Source organism: Choloepus didactylus, chromosome 4, assembly GCF_015220235.1.
Source record: "Choloepus didactylus isolate mChoDid1 chromosome 4, mChoDid1.pri, whole genome shotgun sequence".
NCBI classification, from domain to species: Eukaryota; Metazoa; Chordata; class Mammalia; order Pilosa; family Megalonychidae; genus Choloepus; species Choloepus didactylus.
In genome coordinates, this window is record NC_051310.1 from 8,500,695 (window position 1) to 8,521,085 (window position 20,391).

Genomic DNA, 20,391 nt, shown 5'->3' on the forward strand with positions numbered 1-20,391 from the left:
ACAGTATGTAAGGACATTTTATTTTCACAATCTTTATCCTAGGTCTTCTCATGCTTTTTTAGAGCTTTAAAACTACAGCAGTTATTTTTATGCATATTTACATTTTATATATGTGTTCTGTCTTAATGTCACCCACAAGTACATAGATTTTTTTTACATTGTATCTCAGCATGTTTTTATTTATCTAATAATTCCTGGGTTCAAAAGCATACTTTTCATTGAAGAAGTGATTGAAAAAACATAGTACATGTTTTAACAAGGTGTTGTACATTTGTGTTCTAATTCAACTATAACCATGAGGTGTTTTCTTAGAGGTAAGAGATTAATATGTTGGATTTGAGATTTTTAAAAAATTGCAAAATAATTGTGTTATTCTTTTAGATGAAATTGCTAAATACATGGAAACAGTGAAATTACTGGACTATACTGAAAAACCTCATTATCAAAATTTACGAGATATACTTTTGCAAGGACTCAAAGCTATAGGAAGTAAGGATGATGGCACATTGGACCTCCGTGTTGTGGAGAATGGAGGTTTGAAAGCAAAAACAGTAACAAAGGTGAATTTTTTTATTTTCTTTTGAGAAATTACAGCCTCTTGAGACTGTAATTACAACAAATACTAGTTTTAGGAAAGTAAAACAGTAGCTTAATATAAAAAAAAAACAATAGGTTCCTTGGAAAATTAAATATTGTATCACCACCATGCAAAGGCAAATTTATTGTGATATAGAACAATGTATAGAGGGCTGCAAGAAAAGAAATATTTATACATTACGTCAAACAGCAAGTCATTAAATTCCTAAAAAGATTCTAACTTGGGATACTAATATCTGTCAGAGAAATTCTGACGGGGCACTCAGTTCATAATTTATGTGTTCCTTTGTCCTGTCACCCCTTTGGGTTGATTTTGTCTCTCAGTTTTCCCCTGTTTGTTGGTGTAATCAAGGAATATGTGTTTACCATTTGAAAATTATTTTGCTCTTTAAAGAAATGTCATTATTTAGTGGTATACATCTACATAAAAGGAAATTAGCTTTTTGGAGAGAAATTTAAGAACTAATGAGCTTTATGGTAGCGATACTGTGTAGGCATGCAAAGAACTCCTGGTACCACTTTAATATTTCTATTTTACATGTATATGTTTTAATTATATATTAAATTAACTTAGTATTGATTTATTAGTAGTTATTTTTGGTAATTAACTTAATGATTAATTTGACTTCATGATCTGAAATTATTTAATAAAATATGTTAGCTGCTTTTATATGGGAGAAGAGAACTTCTCAACTTTTAAAAGTAAAGTAAGTTTTCAATTGTTGACCATTTTTACTATCATCTACTCTGCAAATTCCAATAGATCATTCTGCATTTTCTTTGGAAATCTCATGCGCCAAACTATGAGGGGACCCCCCCCCCCAAAAAAAAAAAACATTTTCTCTCTTTAAAATGGTAAGGAGCATATTAAAAGTTTTTGTTAGTGATCAGCAACATCCTTTTAACTTACAAAGGTGATAAGTATTTTGTAGTTGGATCTTGAATTTAACTTTCTTTGGGAAATAGTAGATCACTCTAATTTTATCAGAGAGTCTGCAATTATACACATTATCTAATAAACTTTTTTTTTCTTTCACAAATTTTGTCTTAACTATATCTGATCCGTTTTTCTGGTAAACAAGTGTGCTGCACGCCACCTAGGTTTGAAATGAAGAGGGGAAAAATGGAAGCTTGAGTGAATTTAACAGTAAGGTAGTAAAACATATAGTTTTAGCATGCATCTTGTTCAGGACAAATTTCTTTGCATTAATATTTATAGCTAGTTTCTATAGTGCTTTTCTTTAGAATTTTGCTGATTGTGAAGTAAAAATCTTTGCTGCAGTGAGAACTTGTTCAGAGTGATTCCCCTTCCTTAGCAAATCACTGTTGTTTGGACCTACATGCTGGAGAAAATTTGGTTTCTGCAGGTTGGCTGACTTTACAGCTGAATAGGTCAGTCTGCTGCAGAGCTAACATCTGTGACCTTATAATTTTCTTGTGTCCTTGGGTAGTTCAGACGGCTGGAAGTTTTCTCTTGGATCATCCCTTACATGTATAAAGCTTCATGTGGCGTGGAGGGTGGGGAAGATTACCAAATCAAACTATTAGGAGATTTGCTTCATTAGTTTACTGTTTTTTTCCTCAGAGCTGACACAAGACTATTCTTGGTATTAAAAAGAAATTACTAAAAGCTATGATTGGGTAAGATCATGAAGCTGCTTGATAGCCATATAATTGTAGGTGAGTTATTAATTTTGTTGGCCTGTTGTCTTTTTATTTGTAAAGTCAAAGAGCTGGACAAGATTAGTGGTTTTTTTTTGTTGTTTGTTTTGTTTTGTTTTTTAAAGCTTTTTCTCTTTTTAAGCCACAGAATCTTTTCTTCAAACATTGCAGATGCCCTACATTTAAAACAGATAAAAGCAGAACTGCACTGATTGGAAAGTTGGGGTATCGCTACAAGGAAAAAAAGTTTTTCCTTTGAGAAACCAATATGAAATCTTCTTTTTAGGGACAGATCTGTAGTTGAGATGTCTTTGTTTTTTGTTCTGGTTACCAGGAAGCTCAGAACAAAACATGAGGCTTGATCAGAGAAAGTTTATTAATCCTTGTGCAGGCACATTTCATTTTATTGTGCTTTGCTTTATTATGCTTTGCAGATATTGAGGTCTTTTGTTTTGTTTTGTTACAAATTGAAGGTTTGTGACAACCCTGTGTCGAGCAAGTCTGTTGTCCCATTTTTTTCCAACAGCATGTGCTCCCTTCATATCTCTGTGTCACTTTTTGATAATTCTTGCAATATTTCAAACTTTGTCGTTATTATATCTGTTATGATGATCTGTGATCAGTGATCTTTGATGTTACTATTGTAATTGTTTTGTGGCACACAAATTGCTCCCATGTAAGACCCATGAACTTAATAAATGTTGTGGGTGTTCTAACTGCTCCACAGACTGGCAGTTCCCCCATCTCTCTCCCTCTCATTGGGCCTCCGATTTCCTTGGACAGAAAAATATTGAAATTAGGCCATTTAATAACCCTACAATGGCCTCTAAGTGTTCAAGTGAAAGGAAGAGCCGCACATCTCATTTTAAATCAAAAGCTAGAAATGATTAAGCTTAGTGAAGAAGGCATGTTGAAAGCCAAGACAGGCCGAAAGCTAGACCTCTTGCACCAGTTAGACAAGTTGCAAATGCAAAGGAAAAGTTCTTGAAGGAAACTAAAAGTGTTCCTCTTATGAATGCATGAATGATAAGAAAGTGAAACAGCCTTACTGTTAATACAGAGAAAGTTTTAGTGGCCTGGATAAAAGATCAAACCAGCCACAACAGTCTCTTAAGTCAGGACCTAATCCAGAGCAAGACCTTAACTCTCTTCAATTCTGTGAAAGCTGAGACAGGTGAGGGAGCTGCAGAAGAAAAGTTTGAAGCTAGCAAAGGTTGGTTCATGAAGTTTAAGGAAAGAAGCCAACTCGGTAATGTAAAAGTGCTAGGTGTGAAGCATCAGATGCTGATATAGAAGCTATAAGCTATCCAGAAGATCTAGCTGAGAGAATTGATGAAGATGGCTATATTAAACAACAGATTTTCAATGTAGACAAAATGCCTTACATTGGAAGAAGATGCCGTCTAGGACTTTCATAGCTGGAGAGAAGTCATTGCCTGGCTTCAAAACTTCAAAGTACAGGCTGACTTTCTTGTTAGGGCTAATGCAGATGGTGACTTGAAGTTGAAGCCAATGCTCATTTACCATTCTGAAAATCCTAGGGCCCTTAAGAATTATGCTTAAATCTACTCTGCCTGTGCCTAGATGACAGTACATCTGTTTACAACATGATTTACTGAATATTTTAAACCCATTGTTGAGACCTACTGTTCAGAAAAAAAAATTCCTTTCAAAATATTACTGCTCATTAATGCATCCAAGAACTCTGATGGAGATACAATGAGATGAATGCTGCTTTCAGGCCTGCTAACAAAACATCCATTCTGCAGCCCGTTGATCAAAGGGTAATTTTAACTTTTAAGTCTTATTTTTTAAGAAATACATTTTGTAAGGCTATAGCTGCCATAGATAATGATTTCTCTGTTGGATCTGGGCAAAGGAAGTTGAAAACCTTCTGAAAAGGATTCACTATTCTAGTTGCCATTAAGAACATTTATGATTCACAGGAGGAAGTCAGCATATCAGCATCAACAGGAGTTTGGAAGAAGTTGATGCCAGCCTTCATGGATGACTTTGAGGGGTTCCTCCTTCAGTGGAGGAAGTAACTGCAGATGTGGTGGAAATAGCAAGAGAACTAGAATTAGAAATGGAGCCTGAAGATGTGACTGAAATGCTGCAATCTCATGTGTAGTAGATGAGGAGTTGCTTCTTACGGATGAGCAAAGAAAGTTGTTTCTTGAGATGGGATCTACTCCTGGTGGGGATGGCTGGGAACACCGTTGGGATAACAACTAAGGATTTATTTTATTCCAAAAACTTAGTTGAAGAAGCAGTGGCAGGGTTTGAGAGGATTGACTCCAATTTTGAAAGAAGTTGGGTAAAATGCTATCCAACAGTATGACATGCTACAGAGATATCTTTTGTGAAAGGAAGAGTCAATTGATGTGGTAAACTTCATTGTTGTCTTATTTTAAGACATTGCCACAGCCACCCCACTGTCAACAGCCCCCACCTTGGTCAGTCAGCAGCCATCAACATTGAGGCAAGACCCTCCACCAGCAAAAGCTTATGACTCGCTAAAGGCTCAGGTGATGGTTAGCACTTTTTAGCAATGAAGTATTTTTTTAATTAAGATATGTACAATGTTTTTTTAAGACATAATGCTATTGTACTCTTAATAGACTACAGTATATTGTAAACAAAACTTTTACATGCACTGGGAAACCAAAAAATTCATGTGATTCACTTTATTGCTATATTTTCCTTATTGCAGTGGTCTGGAATCAAACCAGCAATATCTTCTAGGTATGCCTGTGTAATTAGCAAACCATCCTCCTCTTTCCTTTACCCTAATTTTCCAGAACTTTTTTTTTTTAAGTATATGTTCTTTGTATATATCAGACTCAAGTTTTTTCTATAGGGATCATAGAGGGCAACTATATTTGCTTTCTGCAAATGGAAACAAGAAAAACAAAAACAAATTACTGGCCCAGACTCTAGACTTGCTTATTGAATCTGTAGGCCATGAGATCCTGGGGATAGGTTTAATCAATTCAATGTATATTTCTCTTTAGGTTCTGAAGAGATAGTCATTATAATAAGATCTGTAAGAATTGATCAACAATGGAATGAAGCAAAGTTTTTGCCCCCCTCCCCCCTTTTTTGCTGCTATGGCTTGACTGTAGGACAGTATTTTTGGAAACTAGAGTTAAACTTGAATTTGCCCAGTTATTTTCAGTCCAATAATGAAGAGTTTTATTTAAAACACATTTGACAGTTTAGGTTGAAGAAGAAAGAGAACAAGGATCAATCTGCCCTTATAAAGTGCACAAAGATTTTCATTGTTGATTAGAACTAAACACTTTCAGTAGAATCTGGCAGTATGGTTCATCAGTTTGTGTTCAGTGTGTACTCTTAAATCAACATTCAACAATTATGTATAAGGTCTTGTTTAGGTACCTGGTCTGGCTAGTGTCTTGGGCTATGAAGATCAGTAACTTGCAGTTCTGTCCTTAATGAATTCTCCCTGTGCTGTCTGGGTTAAGAACAGTTTAATTTATGGAAAGAGGACATTAATACCTCTGTTAGCTGTTTTGCTCTAGGGTGTTAAGTTCCCTGCCCAAGCCAACAAAAAGGGTTGCTCGTTGGAATCTCTTGGGTCTCACATGCCTGGAGATTCATTGAGTAAGTCTAGAATGTGGCCCTGCAACCTGTGTGTGTGTGTGTGTGTGTTTCATTTTAGACAGTATATCTTGTTGCTCACTGTGAAAGATAGGCACATACTCTTCTTTCCACCACCCTCCCTTTACCTTCTGATTTTTTTTTAAAGTTATTTTATGCTATTTGGTCTTTCCAGAGTTTCTCTGAAAAATGATTACAACCATTGTTAAGTAAATCCCTGCTGCCACTCGGCCTGGCACTGGTTACAGAGAGTTGAACAAGAGTAGAGGTGTCCCATTTTAAATCAGTGGCCTGCAGCTGCTCTGGAGGAAAGCATCCTATCTCTTTGAGGCAATCTCACCTCATGGGGAATTTAATTTGTACTATGTAGCCTGCAGTTTAAGTCAGATTGCCCCAAATATACCCTACAAATTTGAAATCCATCTAGCTGTTTTATCATGATACAGTAACAGAGCAAAACTATATTTTAATTATATAAATTTGCATTGTTAAGGTTGATAAACTACTTTCTGCTTTCCAATGGTGGTTAGACCATAGTTCTATATTTAGGTGGATTCAGTGCTTACTAACAATCTTTTTCCTTAGCTGCAATATTACTGGGTTCTTTATTTTTAATCTTCTCAGTTTGCCTGGATTTTATCAGATAGCTTTTTGCCCCTAAATTTTTAAATAAGAGCATGACATATGTACAAAAAAGTGCTCAAGTAAGTGTGGAGTTCGAACTTTTACAAAGTGAACATAACCGTTTAAGTATCACCTGCTTCAAGAGACAGATCATTACTAGAACCCCAGAAACTGCTCATGACCCCTCCCAGTCATCATCACCTCACTGAGAGTAACCAGTATTTTGATTTCTAATACCATAAATGAGTTTCGCCATTTTTTTTTTTTTTTTGAGATTTGTAGTAATGGGATCATTACAGTATGTATTCTTTTGAGTCTTTCATTCGGTTGTATGTCTGTGAGTTCCTATGCTGTTACGCATAGCAAAAGTTTGTTGGTTTTCATTGCTGTATGGTATTCCATTATATGATTGTACCACAGTTTATTTACGTTTTCTACTATTGATGGGCATTTGAATTGTTTCCAGTTTTTGGCAGTTGCGAATAATGTTGTTATGAACATTCTTAATAATTTCTTTTGGGGGAACACATATTCATTTCATGCTGGGCACATGCATAGGAGTGGAACTGGTGGGACACAGGATTTACAAATATTCAGCTTTAGTAGGTACTGCCAAGCAGTTTTCCAAAGCTACTGTCTCAGTAGATGCTCCCACCAGCAGCTTATGAGAGTTTCAGTTACTCACTGACATTAGCTACTGTATTATATTTAATTTGTTCTATTTTGGTGGATGTGTAGAGATAGTTCTTTATGGTTTTAATGTAATCTCCTTGAAAAATAATGATTTTCATATGCCTGTGCCTGTCAGCCTTGATTATCCTCTTTGTGAAGTGTGTTTCAAATCTTTTGCCCATTTAAAAAAAGTTGGGTTATCTGTTTTCTTTTTGCCAGACTTGAGTTCCTCCTGTAAACCCAATCAGTGTATGTATTGCACATGTGGTCTTCTAATCAGTGGTTTATCTTTTCACTCTCTTTATATGGTATTTTTAATTTTAATTTTAATGAAGTCTATGTTTTTAGTCTTTTGTTTATGGTTAGTGCTTTTTGTATGCTGTGTAGGAAAATTTTACCTACCTGGAGATATTATTCTCTTATGTTATTTTCAAGGAGCTTTATCTTATCTCTCACGATTAGGTCTACAGTTTAACAGAAATTGTTTTGAGTATGGTGGAGTTAATATTTATTTTCCCCCTGTGGATAACTAGTTGATCTAAACCGTTTATGTAAAAGATCATAGTGTCCTCGTGGCATTGCAGAGAGCTCTCAGGTGGCTACATGTGTGGGGGTCTGTTTTGGGACACCCTGTTCTGTTCCTTGGGCTTGCTTATCTGTCTTTGTGCAAAAGCTACACTGTTTGAAGTACTGGCTTCATAATGATAAATTGGGTCATGTAACTCCTGCAGTTTTATTCTTTAAGATTGTTTTTGCTACTCTTGGTGCTTTAAATTTGCATATCAATCTTAGAATCAGCTTATTTTTCGCAGAAATCCTTCTCGGATTTTTATTGAGATTGCATTGACTCAATTGGTTTGGGAAAAATAGTAATATCTTTGCAGTATTTTCTTCTATATCATGAACATGGTATATCCCTGCATTTATTGAGATGTTCTTTATCTCAGTCATGTCTGTAGTTCTCTGTGTAGAGCTCATGCACATCTTTTGCTAGATTTATACTTTCAGGTGCACTATCTTGACTGTTTCTTTAGGATTATCTGTGATTATCCCAAGCCTTTCTTTCATGTCATTCAGTTTATTGGCTCTGCTGCATTTTTCACTGACTCTAATGTATTTCTACATTGTATACTGATTACTGTTCTGTTTGTTTTGGCTAACAGTTTCCTTGTTATCTCTTTATTTTCTTTTTTTTTTTTTCTTTGTCATTTCCTTAATTTTTTATTCTATTTTTTTTTTAAGTCTCCAGTGCATTTTGTAAAATATCCTTTTGGGGAAAGGACTATATTTTCTTCCACAGTGGAGTCTTCAGCTGTCTTTTGCATGGCTCTGATCCTTTCTTTCATTTTCTCTTTTTGTCCCCTAATATTTTAGCTTTGTTGACATGACTTTTCTCTTGATTTTATTCATATTGAATAGAGAAAGCTTTATCTGGATTTACCAGATTACTGAATTTGTGAATCCTTGGCTTTCCTATTGACTCCTTTCCCACCTCATGAGACTGTTTTTCCTCCCCTTGTAGCCTGGATTTGAGGGCTCCCTATTGTTAATTGATTTTCTGTTGCCTTAACGGGGCGGATTTGGGGAGGATCTGGTGGGCCATGGCTGAGCCTCGGCTGTCTGCCAAATTTTGTCTTTTCCCAGCAGTTGCTCCCATTTTTTCCCTAGCCAGAAGACGCAAAAATTTGGTGAAATCCATAGATTTGGGGCTTCGTTCAGTTATTCCACAAAGAGAGACTGAGTTGGGGATATCATCTCCATGACTTTTGCCTTCTGTGTATATTTATTTTCTCTTTTGTCATCTGTTCTGATAAATTCCTCTTCATTGTTTAAGGTAATTAGTCCTGAATAATTTTAATTATTCTGCCTTCTTTCTCCAGACTTTTTGCCAGACGGGAAAGAAACAAAATTGCAGGTTCTGGCTATTGTTTTTTCCTTTTTGTGAGTCACTTATGTTTAAGAAGACTCATTTACGAAACTCTAAAAGGATTTCTTGAGTATTCCACTTACAGGTTTACATGAAGACAGGTTTAGAAATTAAATGTATGTGTGTGTAATGATTTTATAAAAGCTGAAGCTTTTCTTTTGCTTTAATCTATTTTATAGTCTTCAGTTTTGTATCTTAAGAATGAAATCTTCGATAGCACATAAGTAGATGCTTAGTGAATACAGGGTATACTCACCTCTTTTAAGATGGAGTTAGTTCTCTTGTGGAAGGAAATTGCACTGTTCAGTATTCTTATTACACCATCATCACCAAAATTCATTTAAAAGAATAAATCAATTTAATGCATTCTAGCAGAATATTTTTAGATTATTCTTTGACTTTGTCTGTCTTCCTAACCCATCTCCCGTTTTTTTTTTTTTCATTGTTCTCCTTCCGTTATGTCTCTCTGACTTTTTTCTACCTTTTCCCAAAACATATCTGTACTTATTTAATGTCCATTTAAATATTGTGCAAATTTTGAGGGACATATTTGAGGGTAAAATATGAAATCATTTCTTTATTACTACAATAACCTGTTCTACAGGTGCAGTTCCATGGATATTTGCATGTAAGGTACTGTACCGAGCTCAGCAAGGGTTAGGAAAATGAATTAGCCATAGTCATGTCCCTCAGGGGGCAGAGACAGGAGAGAATTAGGGGGTGGGAATGGTTAGTTTAAGCCAAGTACACAGATATGTGCACAGAAGAGAATATGTTAAAAAAAAAAAACTGGAAAGAAACTGCTACTTCATACTAAAAAGCCACATAGGGAGGCAGCATGGTTCTGTGGAAAGGAAACCAGAATAAGAATTAAAAGCTCTGAGTTCTAGTCTTCTCTCTGCTACCAGCTGAGAAATACTTAGCAAATACTCTTTGGCTTTTTTCCCGTCCCAGCTTCGGTTTTTTCTGTCCTGTAGTGGATTTTAACTAAATCCAATGGTTTTGCAAATGTGGTAATGTAACACATGTATTTGCTTTACCTTCATAAAAGATATGCTCTATACAGGTCGTTTTTAGTACTATTTAGGAATGTAATAGTAATTTGTAAATTGTATACATTTGCATGTTGATTTCAGGGAGCCTTAATCAAATAAATAAAATGAACTTAACTGAGTAGTACAATACACCTATTTGTATTTAGAATTTTTTTGTTGTTTGACACATGTGCAATACCAAACATTTAAAAATTTTAAGGTGTATGTGTGTGTACTAAGCTTCCACAAAACACCCAGCATATGCATCTCCTTTGGATCTAGCCATGAATCTGATTGGCATTTTTTAGAGACTGGTGAAAGCAAATAAATGTGGTCTTTTGGTACTTAACTTGTAAAGCAGAGAAACAGTCTTCAGTTTTTGCCTTTAAAGATTTTTATTCTCTTTTCCATCATGATAGCTGGTCTCCATTCATTGTTTAGACTATTAGTAAATTACCCGTCCAAATGCAGCTAGCCGATTTGTCTTCCTTTTTCTAAACTGTGAGAAGCTGTTAATTAACTAAATTTTAGACCAGCATATCTGAATATTTCAAAAATAAAATGTTTAATATATACTCTAAGGCTCTTTGAAATAATCCTCAAACCTTATTTTTTTGAAGATATTTTTGCAGTGCTGAATTAAAAGAAAACTATTCTCAGTTTATTCTCCAAGTTATTCTTGGGTATTGTACCATATTTTGTTTAATTTATAAGCATAAATAAAGGCACCTATGAGACCTGGTATGGAATTATGGAATATGACAAAATCAGAGACTAACATAGTCACTCTGTGAAGCCATTTTTCTGCTCAAAGGTAACCAAAATAGTCACTAACTGGAGCCCAAGGATGTTGACAGATAACAAAATGAAACACTTGAAGATAATCAGGAAAAAGAAGCTGGTGCAAATTATTTGGAATTTTACTAATTGGCTTATAAAATGAGCAGAATATGGATATACTGTTAAATCTGAAGTTTTTTTTTTTTTTTTTTAATTGATTTTGGCCTGGAGACCATTGGTCCTTCCTATTCAAATTACATACATTGTCAGAAAAGTTGAGCAGGAGAAATACCCAGCTGAAGTGTGGATTAATGCAATTCAGTGCTTTTCCTAATACATGCTACTTAAAACACAGGTGTTTCTTTTGTTGGTTGAATGCTGTCTGATTTTCATTGCTACGTAATTCACCTGCATGGAGATGAAGAACGCTCCTTTTTATTAAATAAGCTTGAAAACAAGATGAATGCAGTAGATTCTTGGGTAGAATGTATTGGATAGCTCCCTTTATAATGAACATTTAAAAATCTGCCCTCCTAAAACTGGAAAATATATTCTCTCCTGTATGGAAAGCAATACAGTACTGAAATATTCCTCCTTAATTTTGGTCCGAACGAACAAAAGTGTCTGTGTTTATTCCTGCCTAATGCATCACAAATCTGCTGACATGCTAACCTTGGAGTCTTGGCTGGCGTTAATCAGGCCTGTGCACCGGCAGGAAAGATGTACCTAATGCACTCCATCAGTGCAGTTTGCATATGGAAGTTCTCACAGGGGAGCTGCCCTGTGCCAGCTGAGGGTTACCTGCCCACTGCAGTTATTGTATGTAATTATCGAACCAATCTGTTCAGCCCAGCAGGGTTTAGATGGTAATCATGAAGCAACCCTTTGGAAAAGAAAGATGTAAGGCACTCTCCCCTTCTCTCATCAGTTATATGAAGTTGCAGCCACTCTTACAGCTATTTTCAAGAAGGAATACCTTCATATACAAATCTGCTAAATGATGCCTTTTAAAGTTACTTTAGGTTTAGTCAAGTTGTTATTTTTGTATATGGGAAGCATTTTCTTTAGGGACACGGTGGATAGCTCTGAGTTCTTATCTTTCCACAGCCACCTTAAGAATATTTTGAAGCAGTGGGATTAATTGCAATACATAGATAATAACAGTTCTGACCATTTGGAGGTTTTAAGGTAATGTGGCTTGAATAGAGTTCAGCTTTCCCATGTAGTTCTCTTTGGAACAGAACCCGTGGTTGCCATTAGGAAAAAGAACAATGTGCTGTCAGCAGGTATTATACTCTTGTATAGCTATATAAAAAATGGTCTGAAGCAAGGAAAATTCTGAGATAAAGATTAACTTAATATTAATTGTTAGAAAATATAAATGACATTCTTTCGCACTGTGAATTTGTAAAATTTGGGACATACCTGATGATTTCTTGAAGACACAAATATATTTTAGGCAACCTAGAGAAACTTTGAGAATACAATTTTGGATTTTAACACATTTAAATTTGAAACTACATTGGATAAAGATATACCAAAAATACTGTTTTTATATTTCTTACTAATGTCCCTTTATAATTATACCTATGTATATGATGTTAAGTAATTTAAAAACTTTTTATATAACACTGAAGTGGTTACAAAATGTTGTAGTGATAGAAGATAATAAAAAGAAGTTGGATGAACATTTGGGAAGAATGGATGTGATAGAATATAAGCACTAACTCTTGAGTAATAAGTAGAGAAATAAATTGAAAATAGGAAAGACCTAAAAGAAATGATGGAAAATCAACCTGTTTTGAAATTTTAGGATGGCTGTGTATTTTTAAGATTATTTATTTACAGTATGATTTAAAGCTCTCTTACTTTTTCTAAACTTTTAATAAAAAGTACAGCAAGAAAGAAACATTTATTAAAAATTTGCTATTTACTGCTTCATGAATAGATTTTTACCACTAATGTTGGGTGGTAGAGCCATTGATAAGAGGCAAGGCATATATTTTCTCCTTCAGCAAGTAGATCACCACCTGCTACTGCACCCCAACCCCAACACACACTATAAAATGAGAATAAGTATCGTTGGTGTGAGTAGTATCACCAGGCTTATAAAACACTTGGCTTCAAAGAGAGTCTCTGTAGAATCAGAGACTCTCCAGTGGTTAAAACATGGTTTTCAGTGATGAACGATTTAAAACACAAAAAGTTAGAGATTGATGTTAACAAAACCATATGCCTGCCGTACAGACTAAATGTATAGCTGAAGGTTCTCGTAATCCTGTTTTCTTTCCTCCCCTCATCCCTTTAGGTAATCACTGTCCTGAAGTTGTGTATATTCTTCCTGTCTGTTGAGGCACATCCACACATACATACATTCACATATATATGCTAATCTGTGATAAGTTTGTGTATTTACTTACTTGACCATCAGACCACATCTCTCTTATTTTTCTCTTTGTATGTAAGAAGCGAAAGAAAGAAATTGTGGAAAGCGCAACATCTAGTGTTGAAGATATGGAATGCTCAAATATAAAGACAGAGGAGGCCATACAAACCCGTAAGTTGAACAGTCTTGCTAAGCTTCTTTCATATATAAACACCAAGTTTCCTTTCTTACCACTAGATAAGGAATTTAAGTATTTAGGTCAACATTCTCATTTTATAATAAAGCATCACATAGGAAGATCTTATGTTTGTATAATATGTACCACAGTGTCTTTTGTACACTCATCATTTTGTTTACTTTCACAGTAATCATGATTTGGGGACAGGGAAGCTACTCTTATTTTAAAGATTTGGAGCTTGAGACGCTGAGCGTATAAATGACAGAACTGCTGTGAAAGCATTAGAGATAGAGACTAGAACTCTTAACTCTCAGGCCAATATCTTTCCACTTCCTTACACTGATCCATAACTCTAGAGATAATTTATGTTAGGAGTCAGGCGATGAGTACATGGGTTTATTGCAACTGCCAAATTCCACTTGCCTGAGTTGCCTGAATGTTTCCTATAAAGTCTGCCAATTCTTCTTTTCTCTCAACAAGTTGGGAGGCAAGGAATTAAAACCTTGAATCATCACTTTGCAAAGCCCTTGAAGCAGAAAGGAAGGTATAAAGTCGTTGGGTTAGTTTTCTTAGATGGCTCATAAACTGGCTCTGAAGGTACTTTCCACTATGGAGTAGTTCCAGAAATGACATTAGCAAAGGTAACTTCTGCAAAGGGCAAAACTAGGTTGGCTTTGGTCTGGTATGTTTAATAAATGGCCAGCCTATGACTTCGAGGCATACCTATAGCTGGCTCCAAAAAAAGAAAAAGAAAAATGTTCCAGGTTTTATAAGGGATGATCTATTTGTCTCAGCAATGGGAAATCAGTGTTGGCTACAATACCTTTTTTTTTTTTTCTTAAGCAGTAATTAACTGAGATATATTCATACACCAAACAATCCATCCAAAGTGTACGACTCAGTATAATCAGAATTATGCAGTCATCACCACAATCAATTTTAAAGAACATTTTCATTACTAAAAAAGAGAAACCCCATACCCCTTATACCCCCATTATTAACACTTAGCATTGGTGTGGTACCTTTGATACAATCGAGGAAAAAATATTAAAATATTGCTGTTAACTATAGATCATAGTTTTCTTTAGGTGTATTTTTTTCCCCAAATACCACTCTATTATCACCTTATATTAGTGATGTATATTTGTTCTAGTTCATGAAAGAACATTCTTATATGTTCTTTGTCCACAACAGGGTTCACTGTTATACAGTCCCATGTTTTATCCTCTCACTTCAATTCTAGTGATCTACATCACTTTCTTCTTCCCTCTTCAACCACATTCACACACATAATTCAGCGATGTTAAATTACACTCTCACTCACAATAATGTGCTACCATCACCATTTAAAAAAGGATTTTTCTCTTATCTGTCTGCCTTTTGTTTATATATCTTTTTGTTGGTCCTAAGATATTTCTTGATTCCTAATAGAAAAGCTTATTTTTGGTAAAAATTTCATTGATGCATAAGTGTCCTATTGAGGCAGACCAATGATGGTTTTTTTTACCTTCCATTTGACAGTGGCACTATGGATGCTTGTGGAAAGCAAAGTATGCAACTTTCAAAGAGAATCATCCTTACCCTGGTTTTATGAACATTTTCTTTGTTATATATTATGGATAGAACATCCTTAGGTTTATCTGAATTTACCCAAGAGAATATTGAAGCTGTCTGTAGAGGGAGTATGTAACTTCACTCTGGAGGCTACAGGTTTTGAAGTAGTCCTGTTTTCTTTTGTGCTGCCATCTTCCATTCGCTACTGGCTTTTTTCCTCCCCGCACTGTCTTGTTCATTTTGTTACTAGGAAGTGTGGAGTCTCGAGGAGCAGTACATCGAGGCATGCCTCAGCCAGAGGCTAGCAGCAGCTGCTATGACAGTGAGTGGGAGCAAGATCAAGGAGCATTTATGAAGATAGAGTAATAGTCTAACTTTTAAAAAAGAATCCCTTACATTTTAGAACTGTAATTTTAGGTTAGGACAGGGCCTGCATTGTTACGAGTAAGGTTGATACCGATAAGCCTAAAGTGAGCTCACAGCTGCTTATGGGGATGACTTATACCCGTCCATCCCCCTCCCCCACCTGGAGGTCTTTTGTTACCTGAACTTTACTTAATGAGCAACAGGGGTATTTGATTTGATACATAAATTTTAGAGTATGCTATGATTTTGAAATTTTTTTCTATTGAAATTTTTAACAGAAGATCCTGGTACTGATGGTTCTTTCAGAAAGTGTATTGGTATTTTATTTTATTTTATTAATGACGGAACAGGAGAGTGGATCCATAGGAGAGTCAAGGTCAACAATTCTGATTTTTTTTTTTTTTTTTTTTTACATGTTAAGAAGACAAGTATTAATCAAATTCTCTTACTCATATAAATTCTGAATTACTTTACTTAAATGTAATTTTAAGTAATTTAATTGTATTTTTTTTTCATAAACTATAAAGTCAGTTAAGGTATTATACTATCTAAATGTTCAGGAAAGAGAGAATGGTAAAATGTTATTCCAGGTTCTGGGTTAAAAAAAAAAGAATTAAAAAAAAGCCAAGTTTTCAAGAAAATGTCTCTTTGTGTTCATCAGGTTAAAGTAACTTGAAGGAGAAGGCACATTATTATGTTTTTTTTTTGTTTGTTTTGTTTTTAAGAAATATATAATATAATTCAGTGAATTCTGTGTTTAGGGCTTTAAGATTTTGTGTCATAAACGTGTTTCAAGAATGGTTACCTTTAACAGCAGTTTTAGAAACGTCAGTTTCTTCATTAACAATTTTATTTTCAAACACAATTTATGGTTTACAATATGGTAAGAGATTTTTCTCACTGTGTGATCTTTCAGAATGCTGTGCCTAGCAAAATGGGAGCAACTTTCTTTTAATATCTATTTAGACCATTTTAAAAACATGCATAATTTTCTTGATACACCTAAACTCATTTTGAATAGTTGGGGGTCCATTGTGTAAGAACACATTCTGAAAGCTTTCAAAATGTGTATTGTGTAGGTTTTCTCAGAGAAAGAGAGGGAGTGACAGGGTGGTTTTCAAGAAGAACAGAGGCCTCTAATCCTTTTATTTTTTTGCAAGGCATAGTTTTTACCAATTGAGAAAATTTGGTTATTTGCTGCAAGTAATTTTTTGCCCCACAAAATGATAAGCCCCACAAAATGATAAGCCTTTAAAAACCATGTGTATTCTGGCATTTCAAAACCATGCCAATATTCATACTTGTACTAAAAATTAGTTAATGTAGCCATGATATTGATGGCTAGTGTGCTTTGTCCCCACTGCTCATAAAACAACCTACTCTTGTTGGTGTTTTTTTCTTTTCTTTTCTTTTCTTTTTTTTTTTTTTTGAAGTACCTTGCATTTTAAGGAAAGCATGACTTAAACATTTACCTCTTGAATATCTATGGACTGGTCAAGAAATAGATTTTTTTTAGGATACCTTGCAAGGAAATTTTCCACTTTTTTTTCCTTCTGGGTTACAAAATCATAGAAGACTATCCTAAACTTGTATGTTTCATTTTTCAAATGTTTATTTTTATACATTAGCTTTTTAACAGTTTTAATGCATTACAAAGATAGATTTTTTTTCTGCAGCAATCAGAATTATTAGGGAAAATATTTAATTGATACATGTAGCAAAGCCTCCAAGTTGTCTAACACTGATTACATAAATTCTGTGCGTTAATAACATTTTTAGTTGCAATGAGAAACTTTAACATCAAGATCAAAGGGGATAAGCAGTCAAATGTCAAATTTGGACATCAGTGAGAATAATACTATTTGAATGTAGCTAGAATCATTGTTACTTGAGTGTCCTTTGTAATGTAGCTATAGATTCAAAATATACTGAAAGGGAGCCATACTGTAGTATTGATTATTGACTTTGGTTTTTGTGATATCCCATTATGCTTGTCTCAGATGAGAACTCGGCATTCTCAGTTCTCTATGCAAAATTAATTTCAGAATTTTTGAAATAAAAAATTACAAAACCACCATGGACTATTTTTAAATAGAGGGCTATATCACAAAAGCTGAAGAAAACACTCAAAATTTTAAACCAACCATTGTGTAGGTTGTATATTGCGAGTAGAAAAAAAAAAGGATGCTCATTTAAGCTTGAAGTTTGCTGTAATTGAACTGTATGGCAATTGAGTAGAAACTAGAACTTGGCAAAATCAAAAATACTAATTTTTAAACTGATCTTCCAATTAAGGAACTAAATAAACCTGTAATCAGAAAACCTTTAGAAGCTGTTCATTAAACATGACTGGTAGATATTTTATCCTAGATTCAAAGAATATTTTGTACGTTTCAGAAACGAAGCATTGATCTCTTTGGTGTTTGGTGCCGTCACTGGTTAATTGCAGGCGACCGTGCTATCCCTCCCTCTGTCCTACCTGCCCTCTGCCAGCAGAGTGAAGCCTGAGGCTGGGGCAGGAACTGGGCCACAGTCCATTTGCCGGCAGTAGGCAGCCATGATCAGGCGTGAGCTAAGCGTGTCCTCCTGACGGTGCTGGCTGGTGGAGAGCGCTCGAGCTGGAGTAGAGTGAGGGTGGTGGAGGGAAAGGCCGCCTGTGAGGCAGTGCTCTGGTGCCCCCGCTGGGAAGCCACTGACACTCCAACCCGGGGGTTGAAGAGTTGAGTAGGAACTGTCCTAGGAGCTGATACTGCTATCAGTGTCAGATGTGGTGCTTTTCTAAAAGACTCCTCGGTTGGGGTTCATTTAATTCCTAATGGAAAAGACTCTCCATTTTGGGATATTCTAGTGCTCCCTTGCCTAATGTGTATAGATAACAGGCTTTAAAAAACAACACAGTTGGAATAAAATTTCTTGCTTTTCATAACATGCATAACCTCATTTCTTCTCCCAAAGGAATGAATGCTTACTTTGTTGCTGTAATTACATTCGAAGGTATTGCATTAGATTTTACAATAAAAATTGTTGGGAGAAATATTTCAGTACCGGTGTAAATTGGTTATATAGTCTTAGTGTGAGAATTCTGATGTCACTTTTAAAACTAGAAGGTAGACTTTGTTAGCATATTTTTTCCCTAAGATTTTAAGGGTATTAACAGTTACAATTCTGTACAAATTTCATCTTCATAAACATCATAGTCAAATTAGATTTTTAAATATTAATAGCTATATATAGAAATATTTACATTTCTGTTCAGTTTTTGCTTTTGTAAAATAATGATTAATGATTTAAATTTCCTTTTTTTTCCCTGAAGGTACAAGAACTAGAAAGACAGTCCAGAAGTAAATCAAATCCTGTGAACCAATTTTTCTTTTCTTTCTTTCCATTTGGCTTTTTTCTCCTTTTCTATTTTAAGTGTTTTATTTTCATGTCAGTCCTGGTGGGTTGGGGAATTGAAAATTAAATACCTGTGTCACTGAAAAACACTTGTAACCTTTTTTTTTTTATTATAATAAATGCTTTGTACAATTATTAAAGTCTAATTTATAAAATCCCAAAATCTTCAGGTTATACTCTTTTAAGCTATTCCATGCTGTATGTGTTTGAGGTTTTAGAGTACACATAAGAAAAATTAGTATGCCACGCACTTTCTAATTGTTATACATTTTCCAGAGTGGATAAAAATGTTTGACAAAGTGTTCACTTTTAAGGAAATACAAAACTTAAAATAAAGGTCTCTTTTGCTTGATGATAATACACAGTTTGTTGTGGCAGTACAGTTGTTGTATTGATTTTGTTCAGTTCCACAAACATTTATTAAGTACCTGCAATATAAAATGGGAAGTATAAAGAAGGGGAAGAAATAGGAAAGAAAAAGTAAATAAATCTGTGAGAGATAAAGTACACACATTTGGAAAGTTAAATAACATAAGAAATATGTAAATATGCACGATATATGACAAAATAGATGATGAAATATCAAGTGGTGGCATGATTAAAAAATTTTATAAAGACAGGCTTTCTTTAAGGAAATCCTGTGGGCTAGATATCTATAGCCTGTTTTCCATTCACAGGAGATTATTTTTCTTAGGAGTTTCATTTTTTATAGCATATAATATGTGCATGGTAAACCAAGCACTTTTAGAGTTTTCCTGATTAGAAATTTTGAGATGTGGAATTTTTTTAGTTGTCTTGGGAACAAAAGCTTGGAATTTTAAGGTAGTTTTCAAACATTTCAAGATACTGTCCTCAAAATTTGCTTTTCTAGAGAATTTGGGATTGGACTATTGTGTTTCCTAAAGAGTGGTACACCTTACCACTTGTAACATGTACAGTGCTTTTAGGTAGAGTATGGACACACAATTATTTTAATACTTAAGTACTTCAATGTGTATCAGACATTACTTCAATGTGTACTTCAGTGTGTATCAGCCCATTAAACTGATGATTTCTCTACTGCTTAGGATAAGCCTAAAGTAGGTATTTTGGTTTTTGAAGAGTAGGTTGATTTGAAGAAAAATTTTAGTAAATAAATATAGGTAGAATGTGGAAATACTAAAAATCATCGAGGATGTAGATTTGAGAAACAACCTAGTCAATGCAAAGGCTGTAATTTCTAACTCTGGTATGGATATATAATTGTCATGTGAAGCTTTTATCACTGTAGTGGTCAGATATTGAAAAAATGCAAAACAGATCTACAAATTTTAAATGCCTCCTAAAGTTCTAGAACTGTGTCTTCATAGAATAGAGAATTAGATTTTGGGCAGAGACTCCTCCTGTTTTCTGTAGAATGTTGGATTTTAGTACTCACCAGTGTTATGGTCCCCAGTTTATTTGTAACACCTAAATCAACTCTCAAGTTCTGTTTCAAACACATTGATGCTTAAAATAGGATTAAATGTGTGTGGTGTGTTTTTGTGTATATGCCTTAGCCTTTTTTATTTTTCTAAACACAAAAACAGCAAAACCTGTTGGTTAAATATTAAGA

At 34.7% G+C, this 20,391-nt stretch overlaps 1 protein-coding gene across 7 annotated transcripts in view; it reads left to right on the plus strand.

Annotated features, from left to right (window-relative positions):
- VRK1 (VRK serine/threonine kinase 1) overlaps positions 1-18,884 on the plus strand; it is a 138,649-nt gene extending 119,765 nt beyond the window's left edge. For 4 of the 7 annotated variants that reach the window (XM_037831922.1, XM_037831923.1, XM_037831921.1 and 1 more), the window contains 4 exons: positions 382-560; positions 13,384-13,474; positions 15,286-15,357; positions 18,715-18,884. In XM_037831922.1, coding sequence (XP_037687850.1) covers positions 382-560; positions 13,384-13,474; positions 15,286-15,357; positions 18,715-18,746 — 374 coding nt within the window. In that variant the 3' untranslated portion in view covers positions 18,747-18,884. The remainder of the gene's footprint in view (positions 1-381; positions 561-13,383; positions 13,475-15,285; positions 15,358-18,714) is intronic. The other 3 variants (XM_037831925.1, XM_037831926.1, XM_037831927.1) reach the window with 3 other exon arrangements.
- Positions 18,885-20,391: the final 1,507 nt, after the last annotated feature.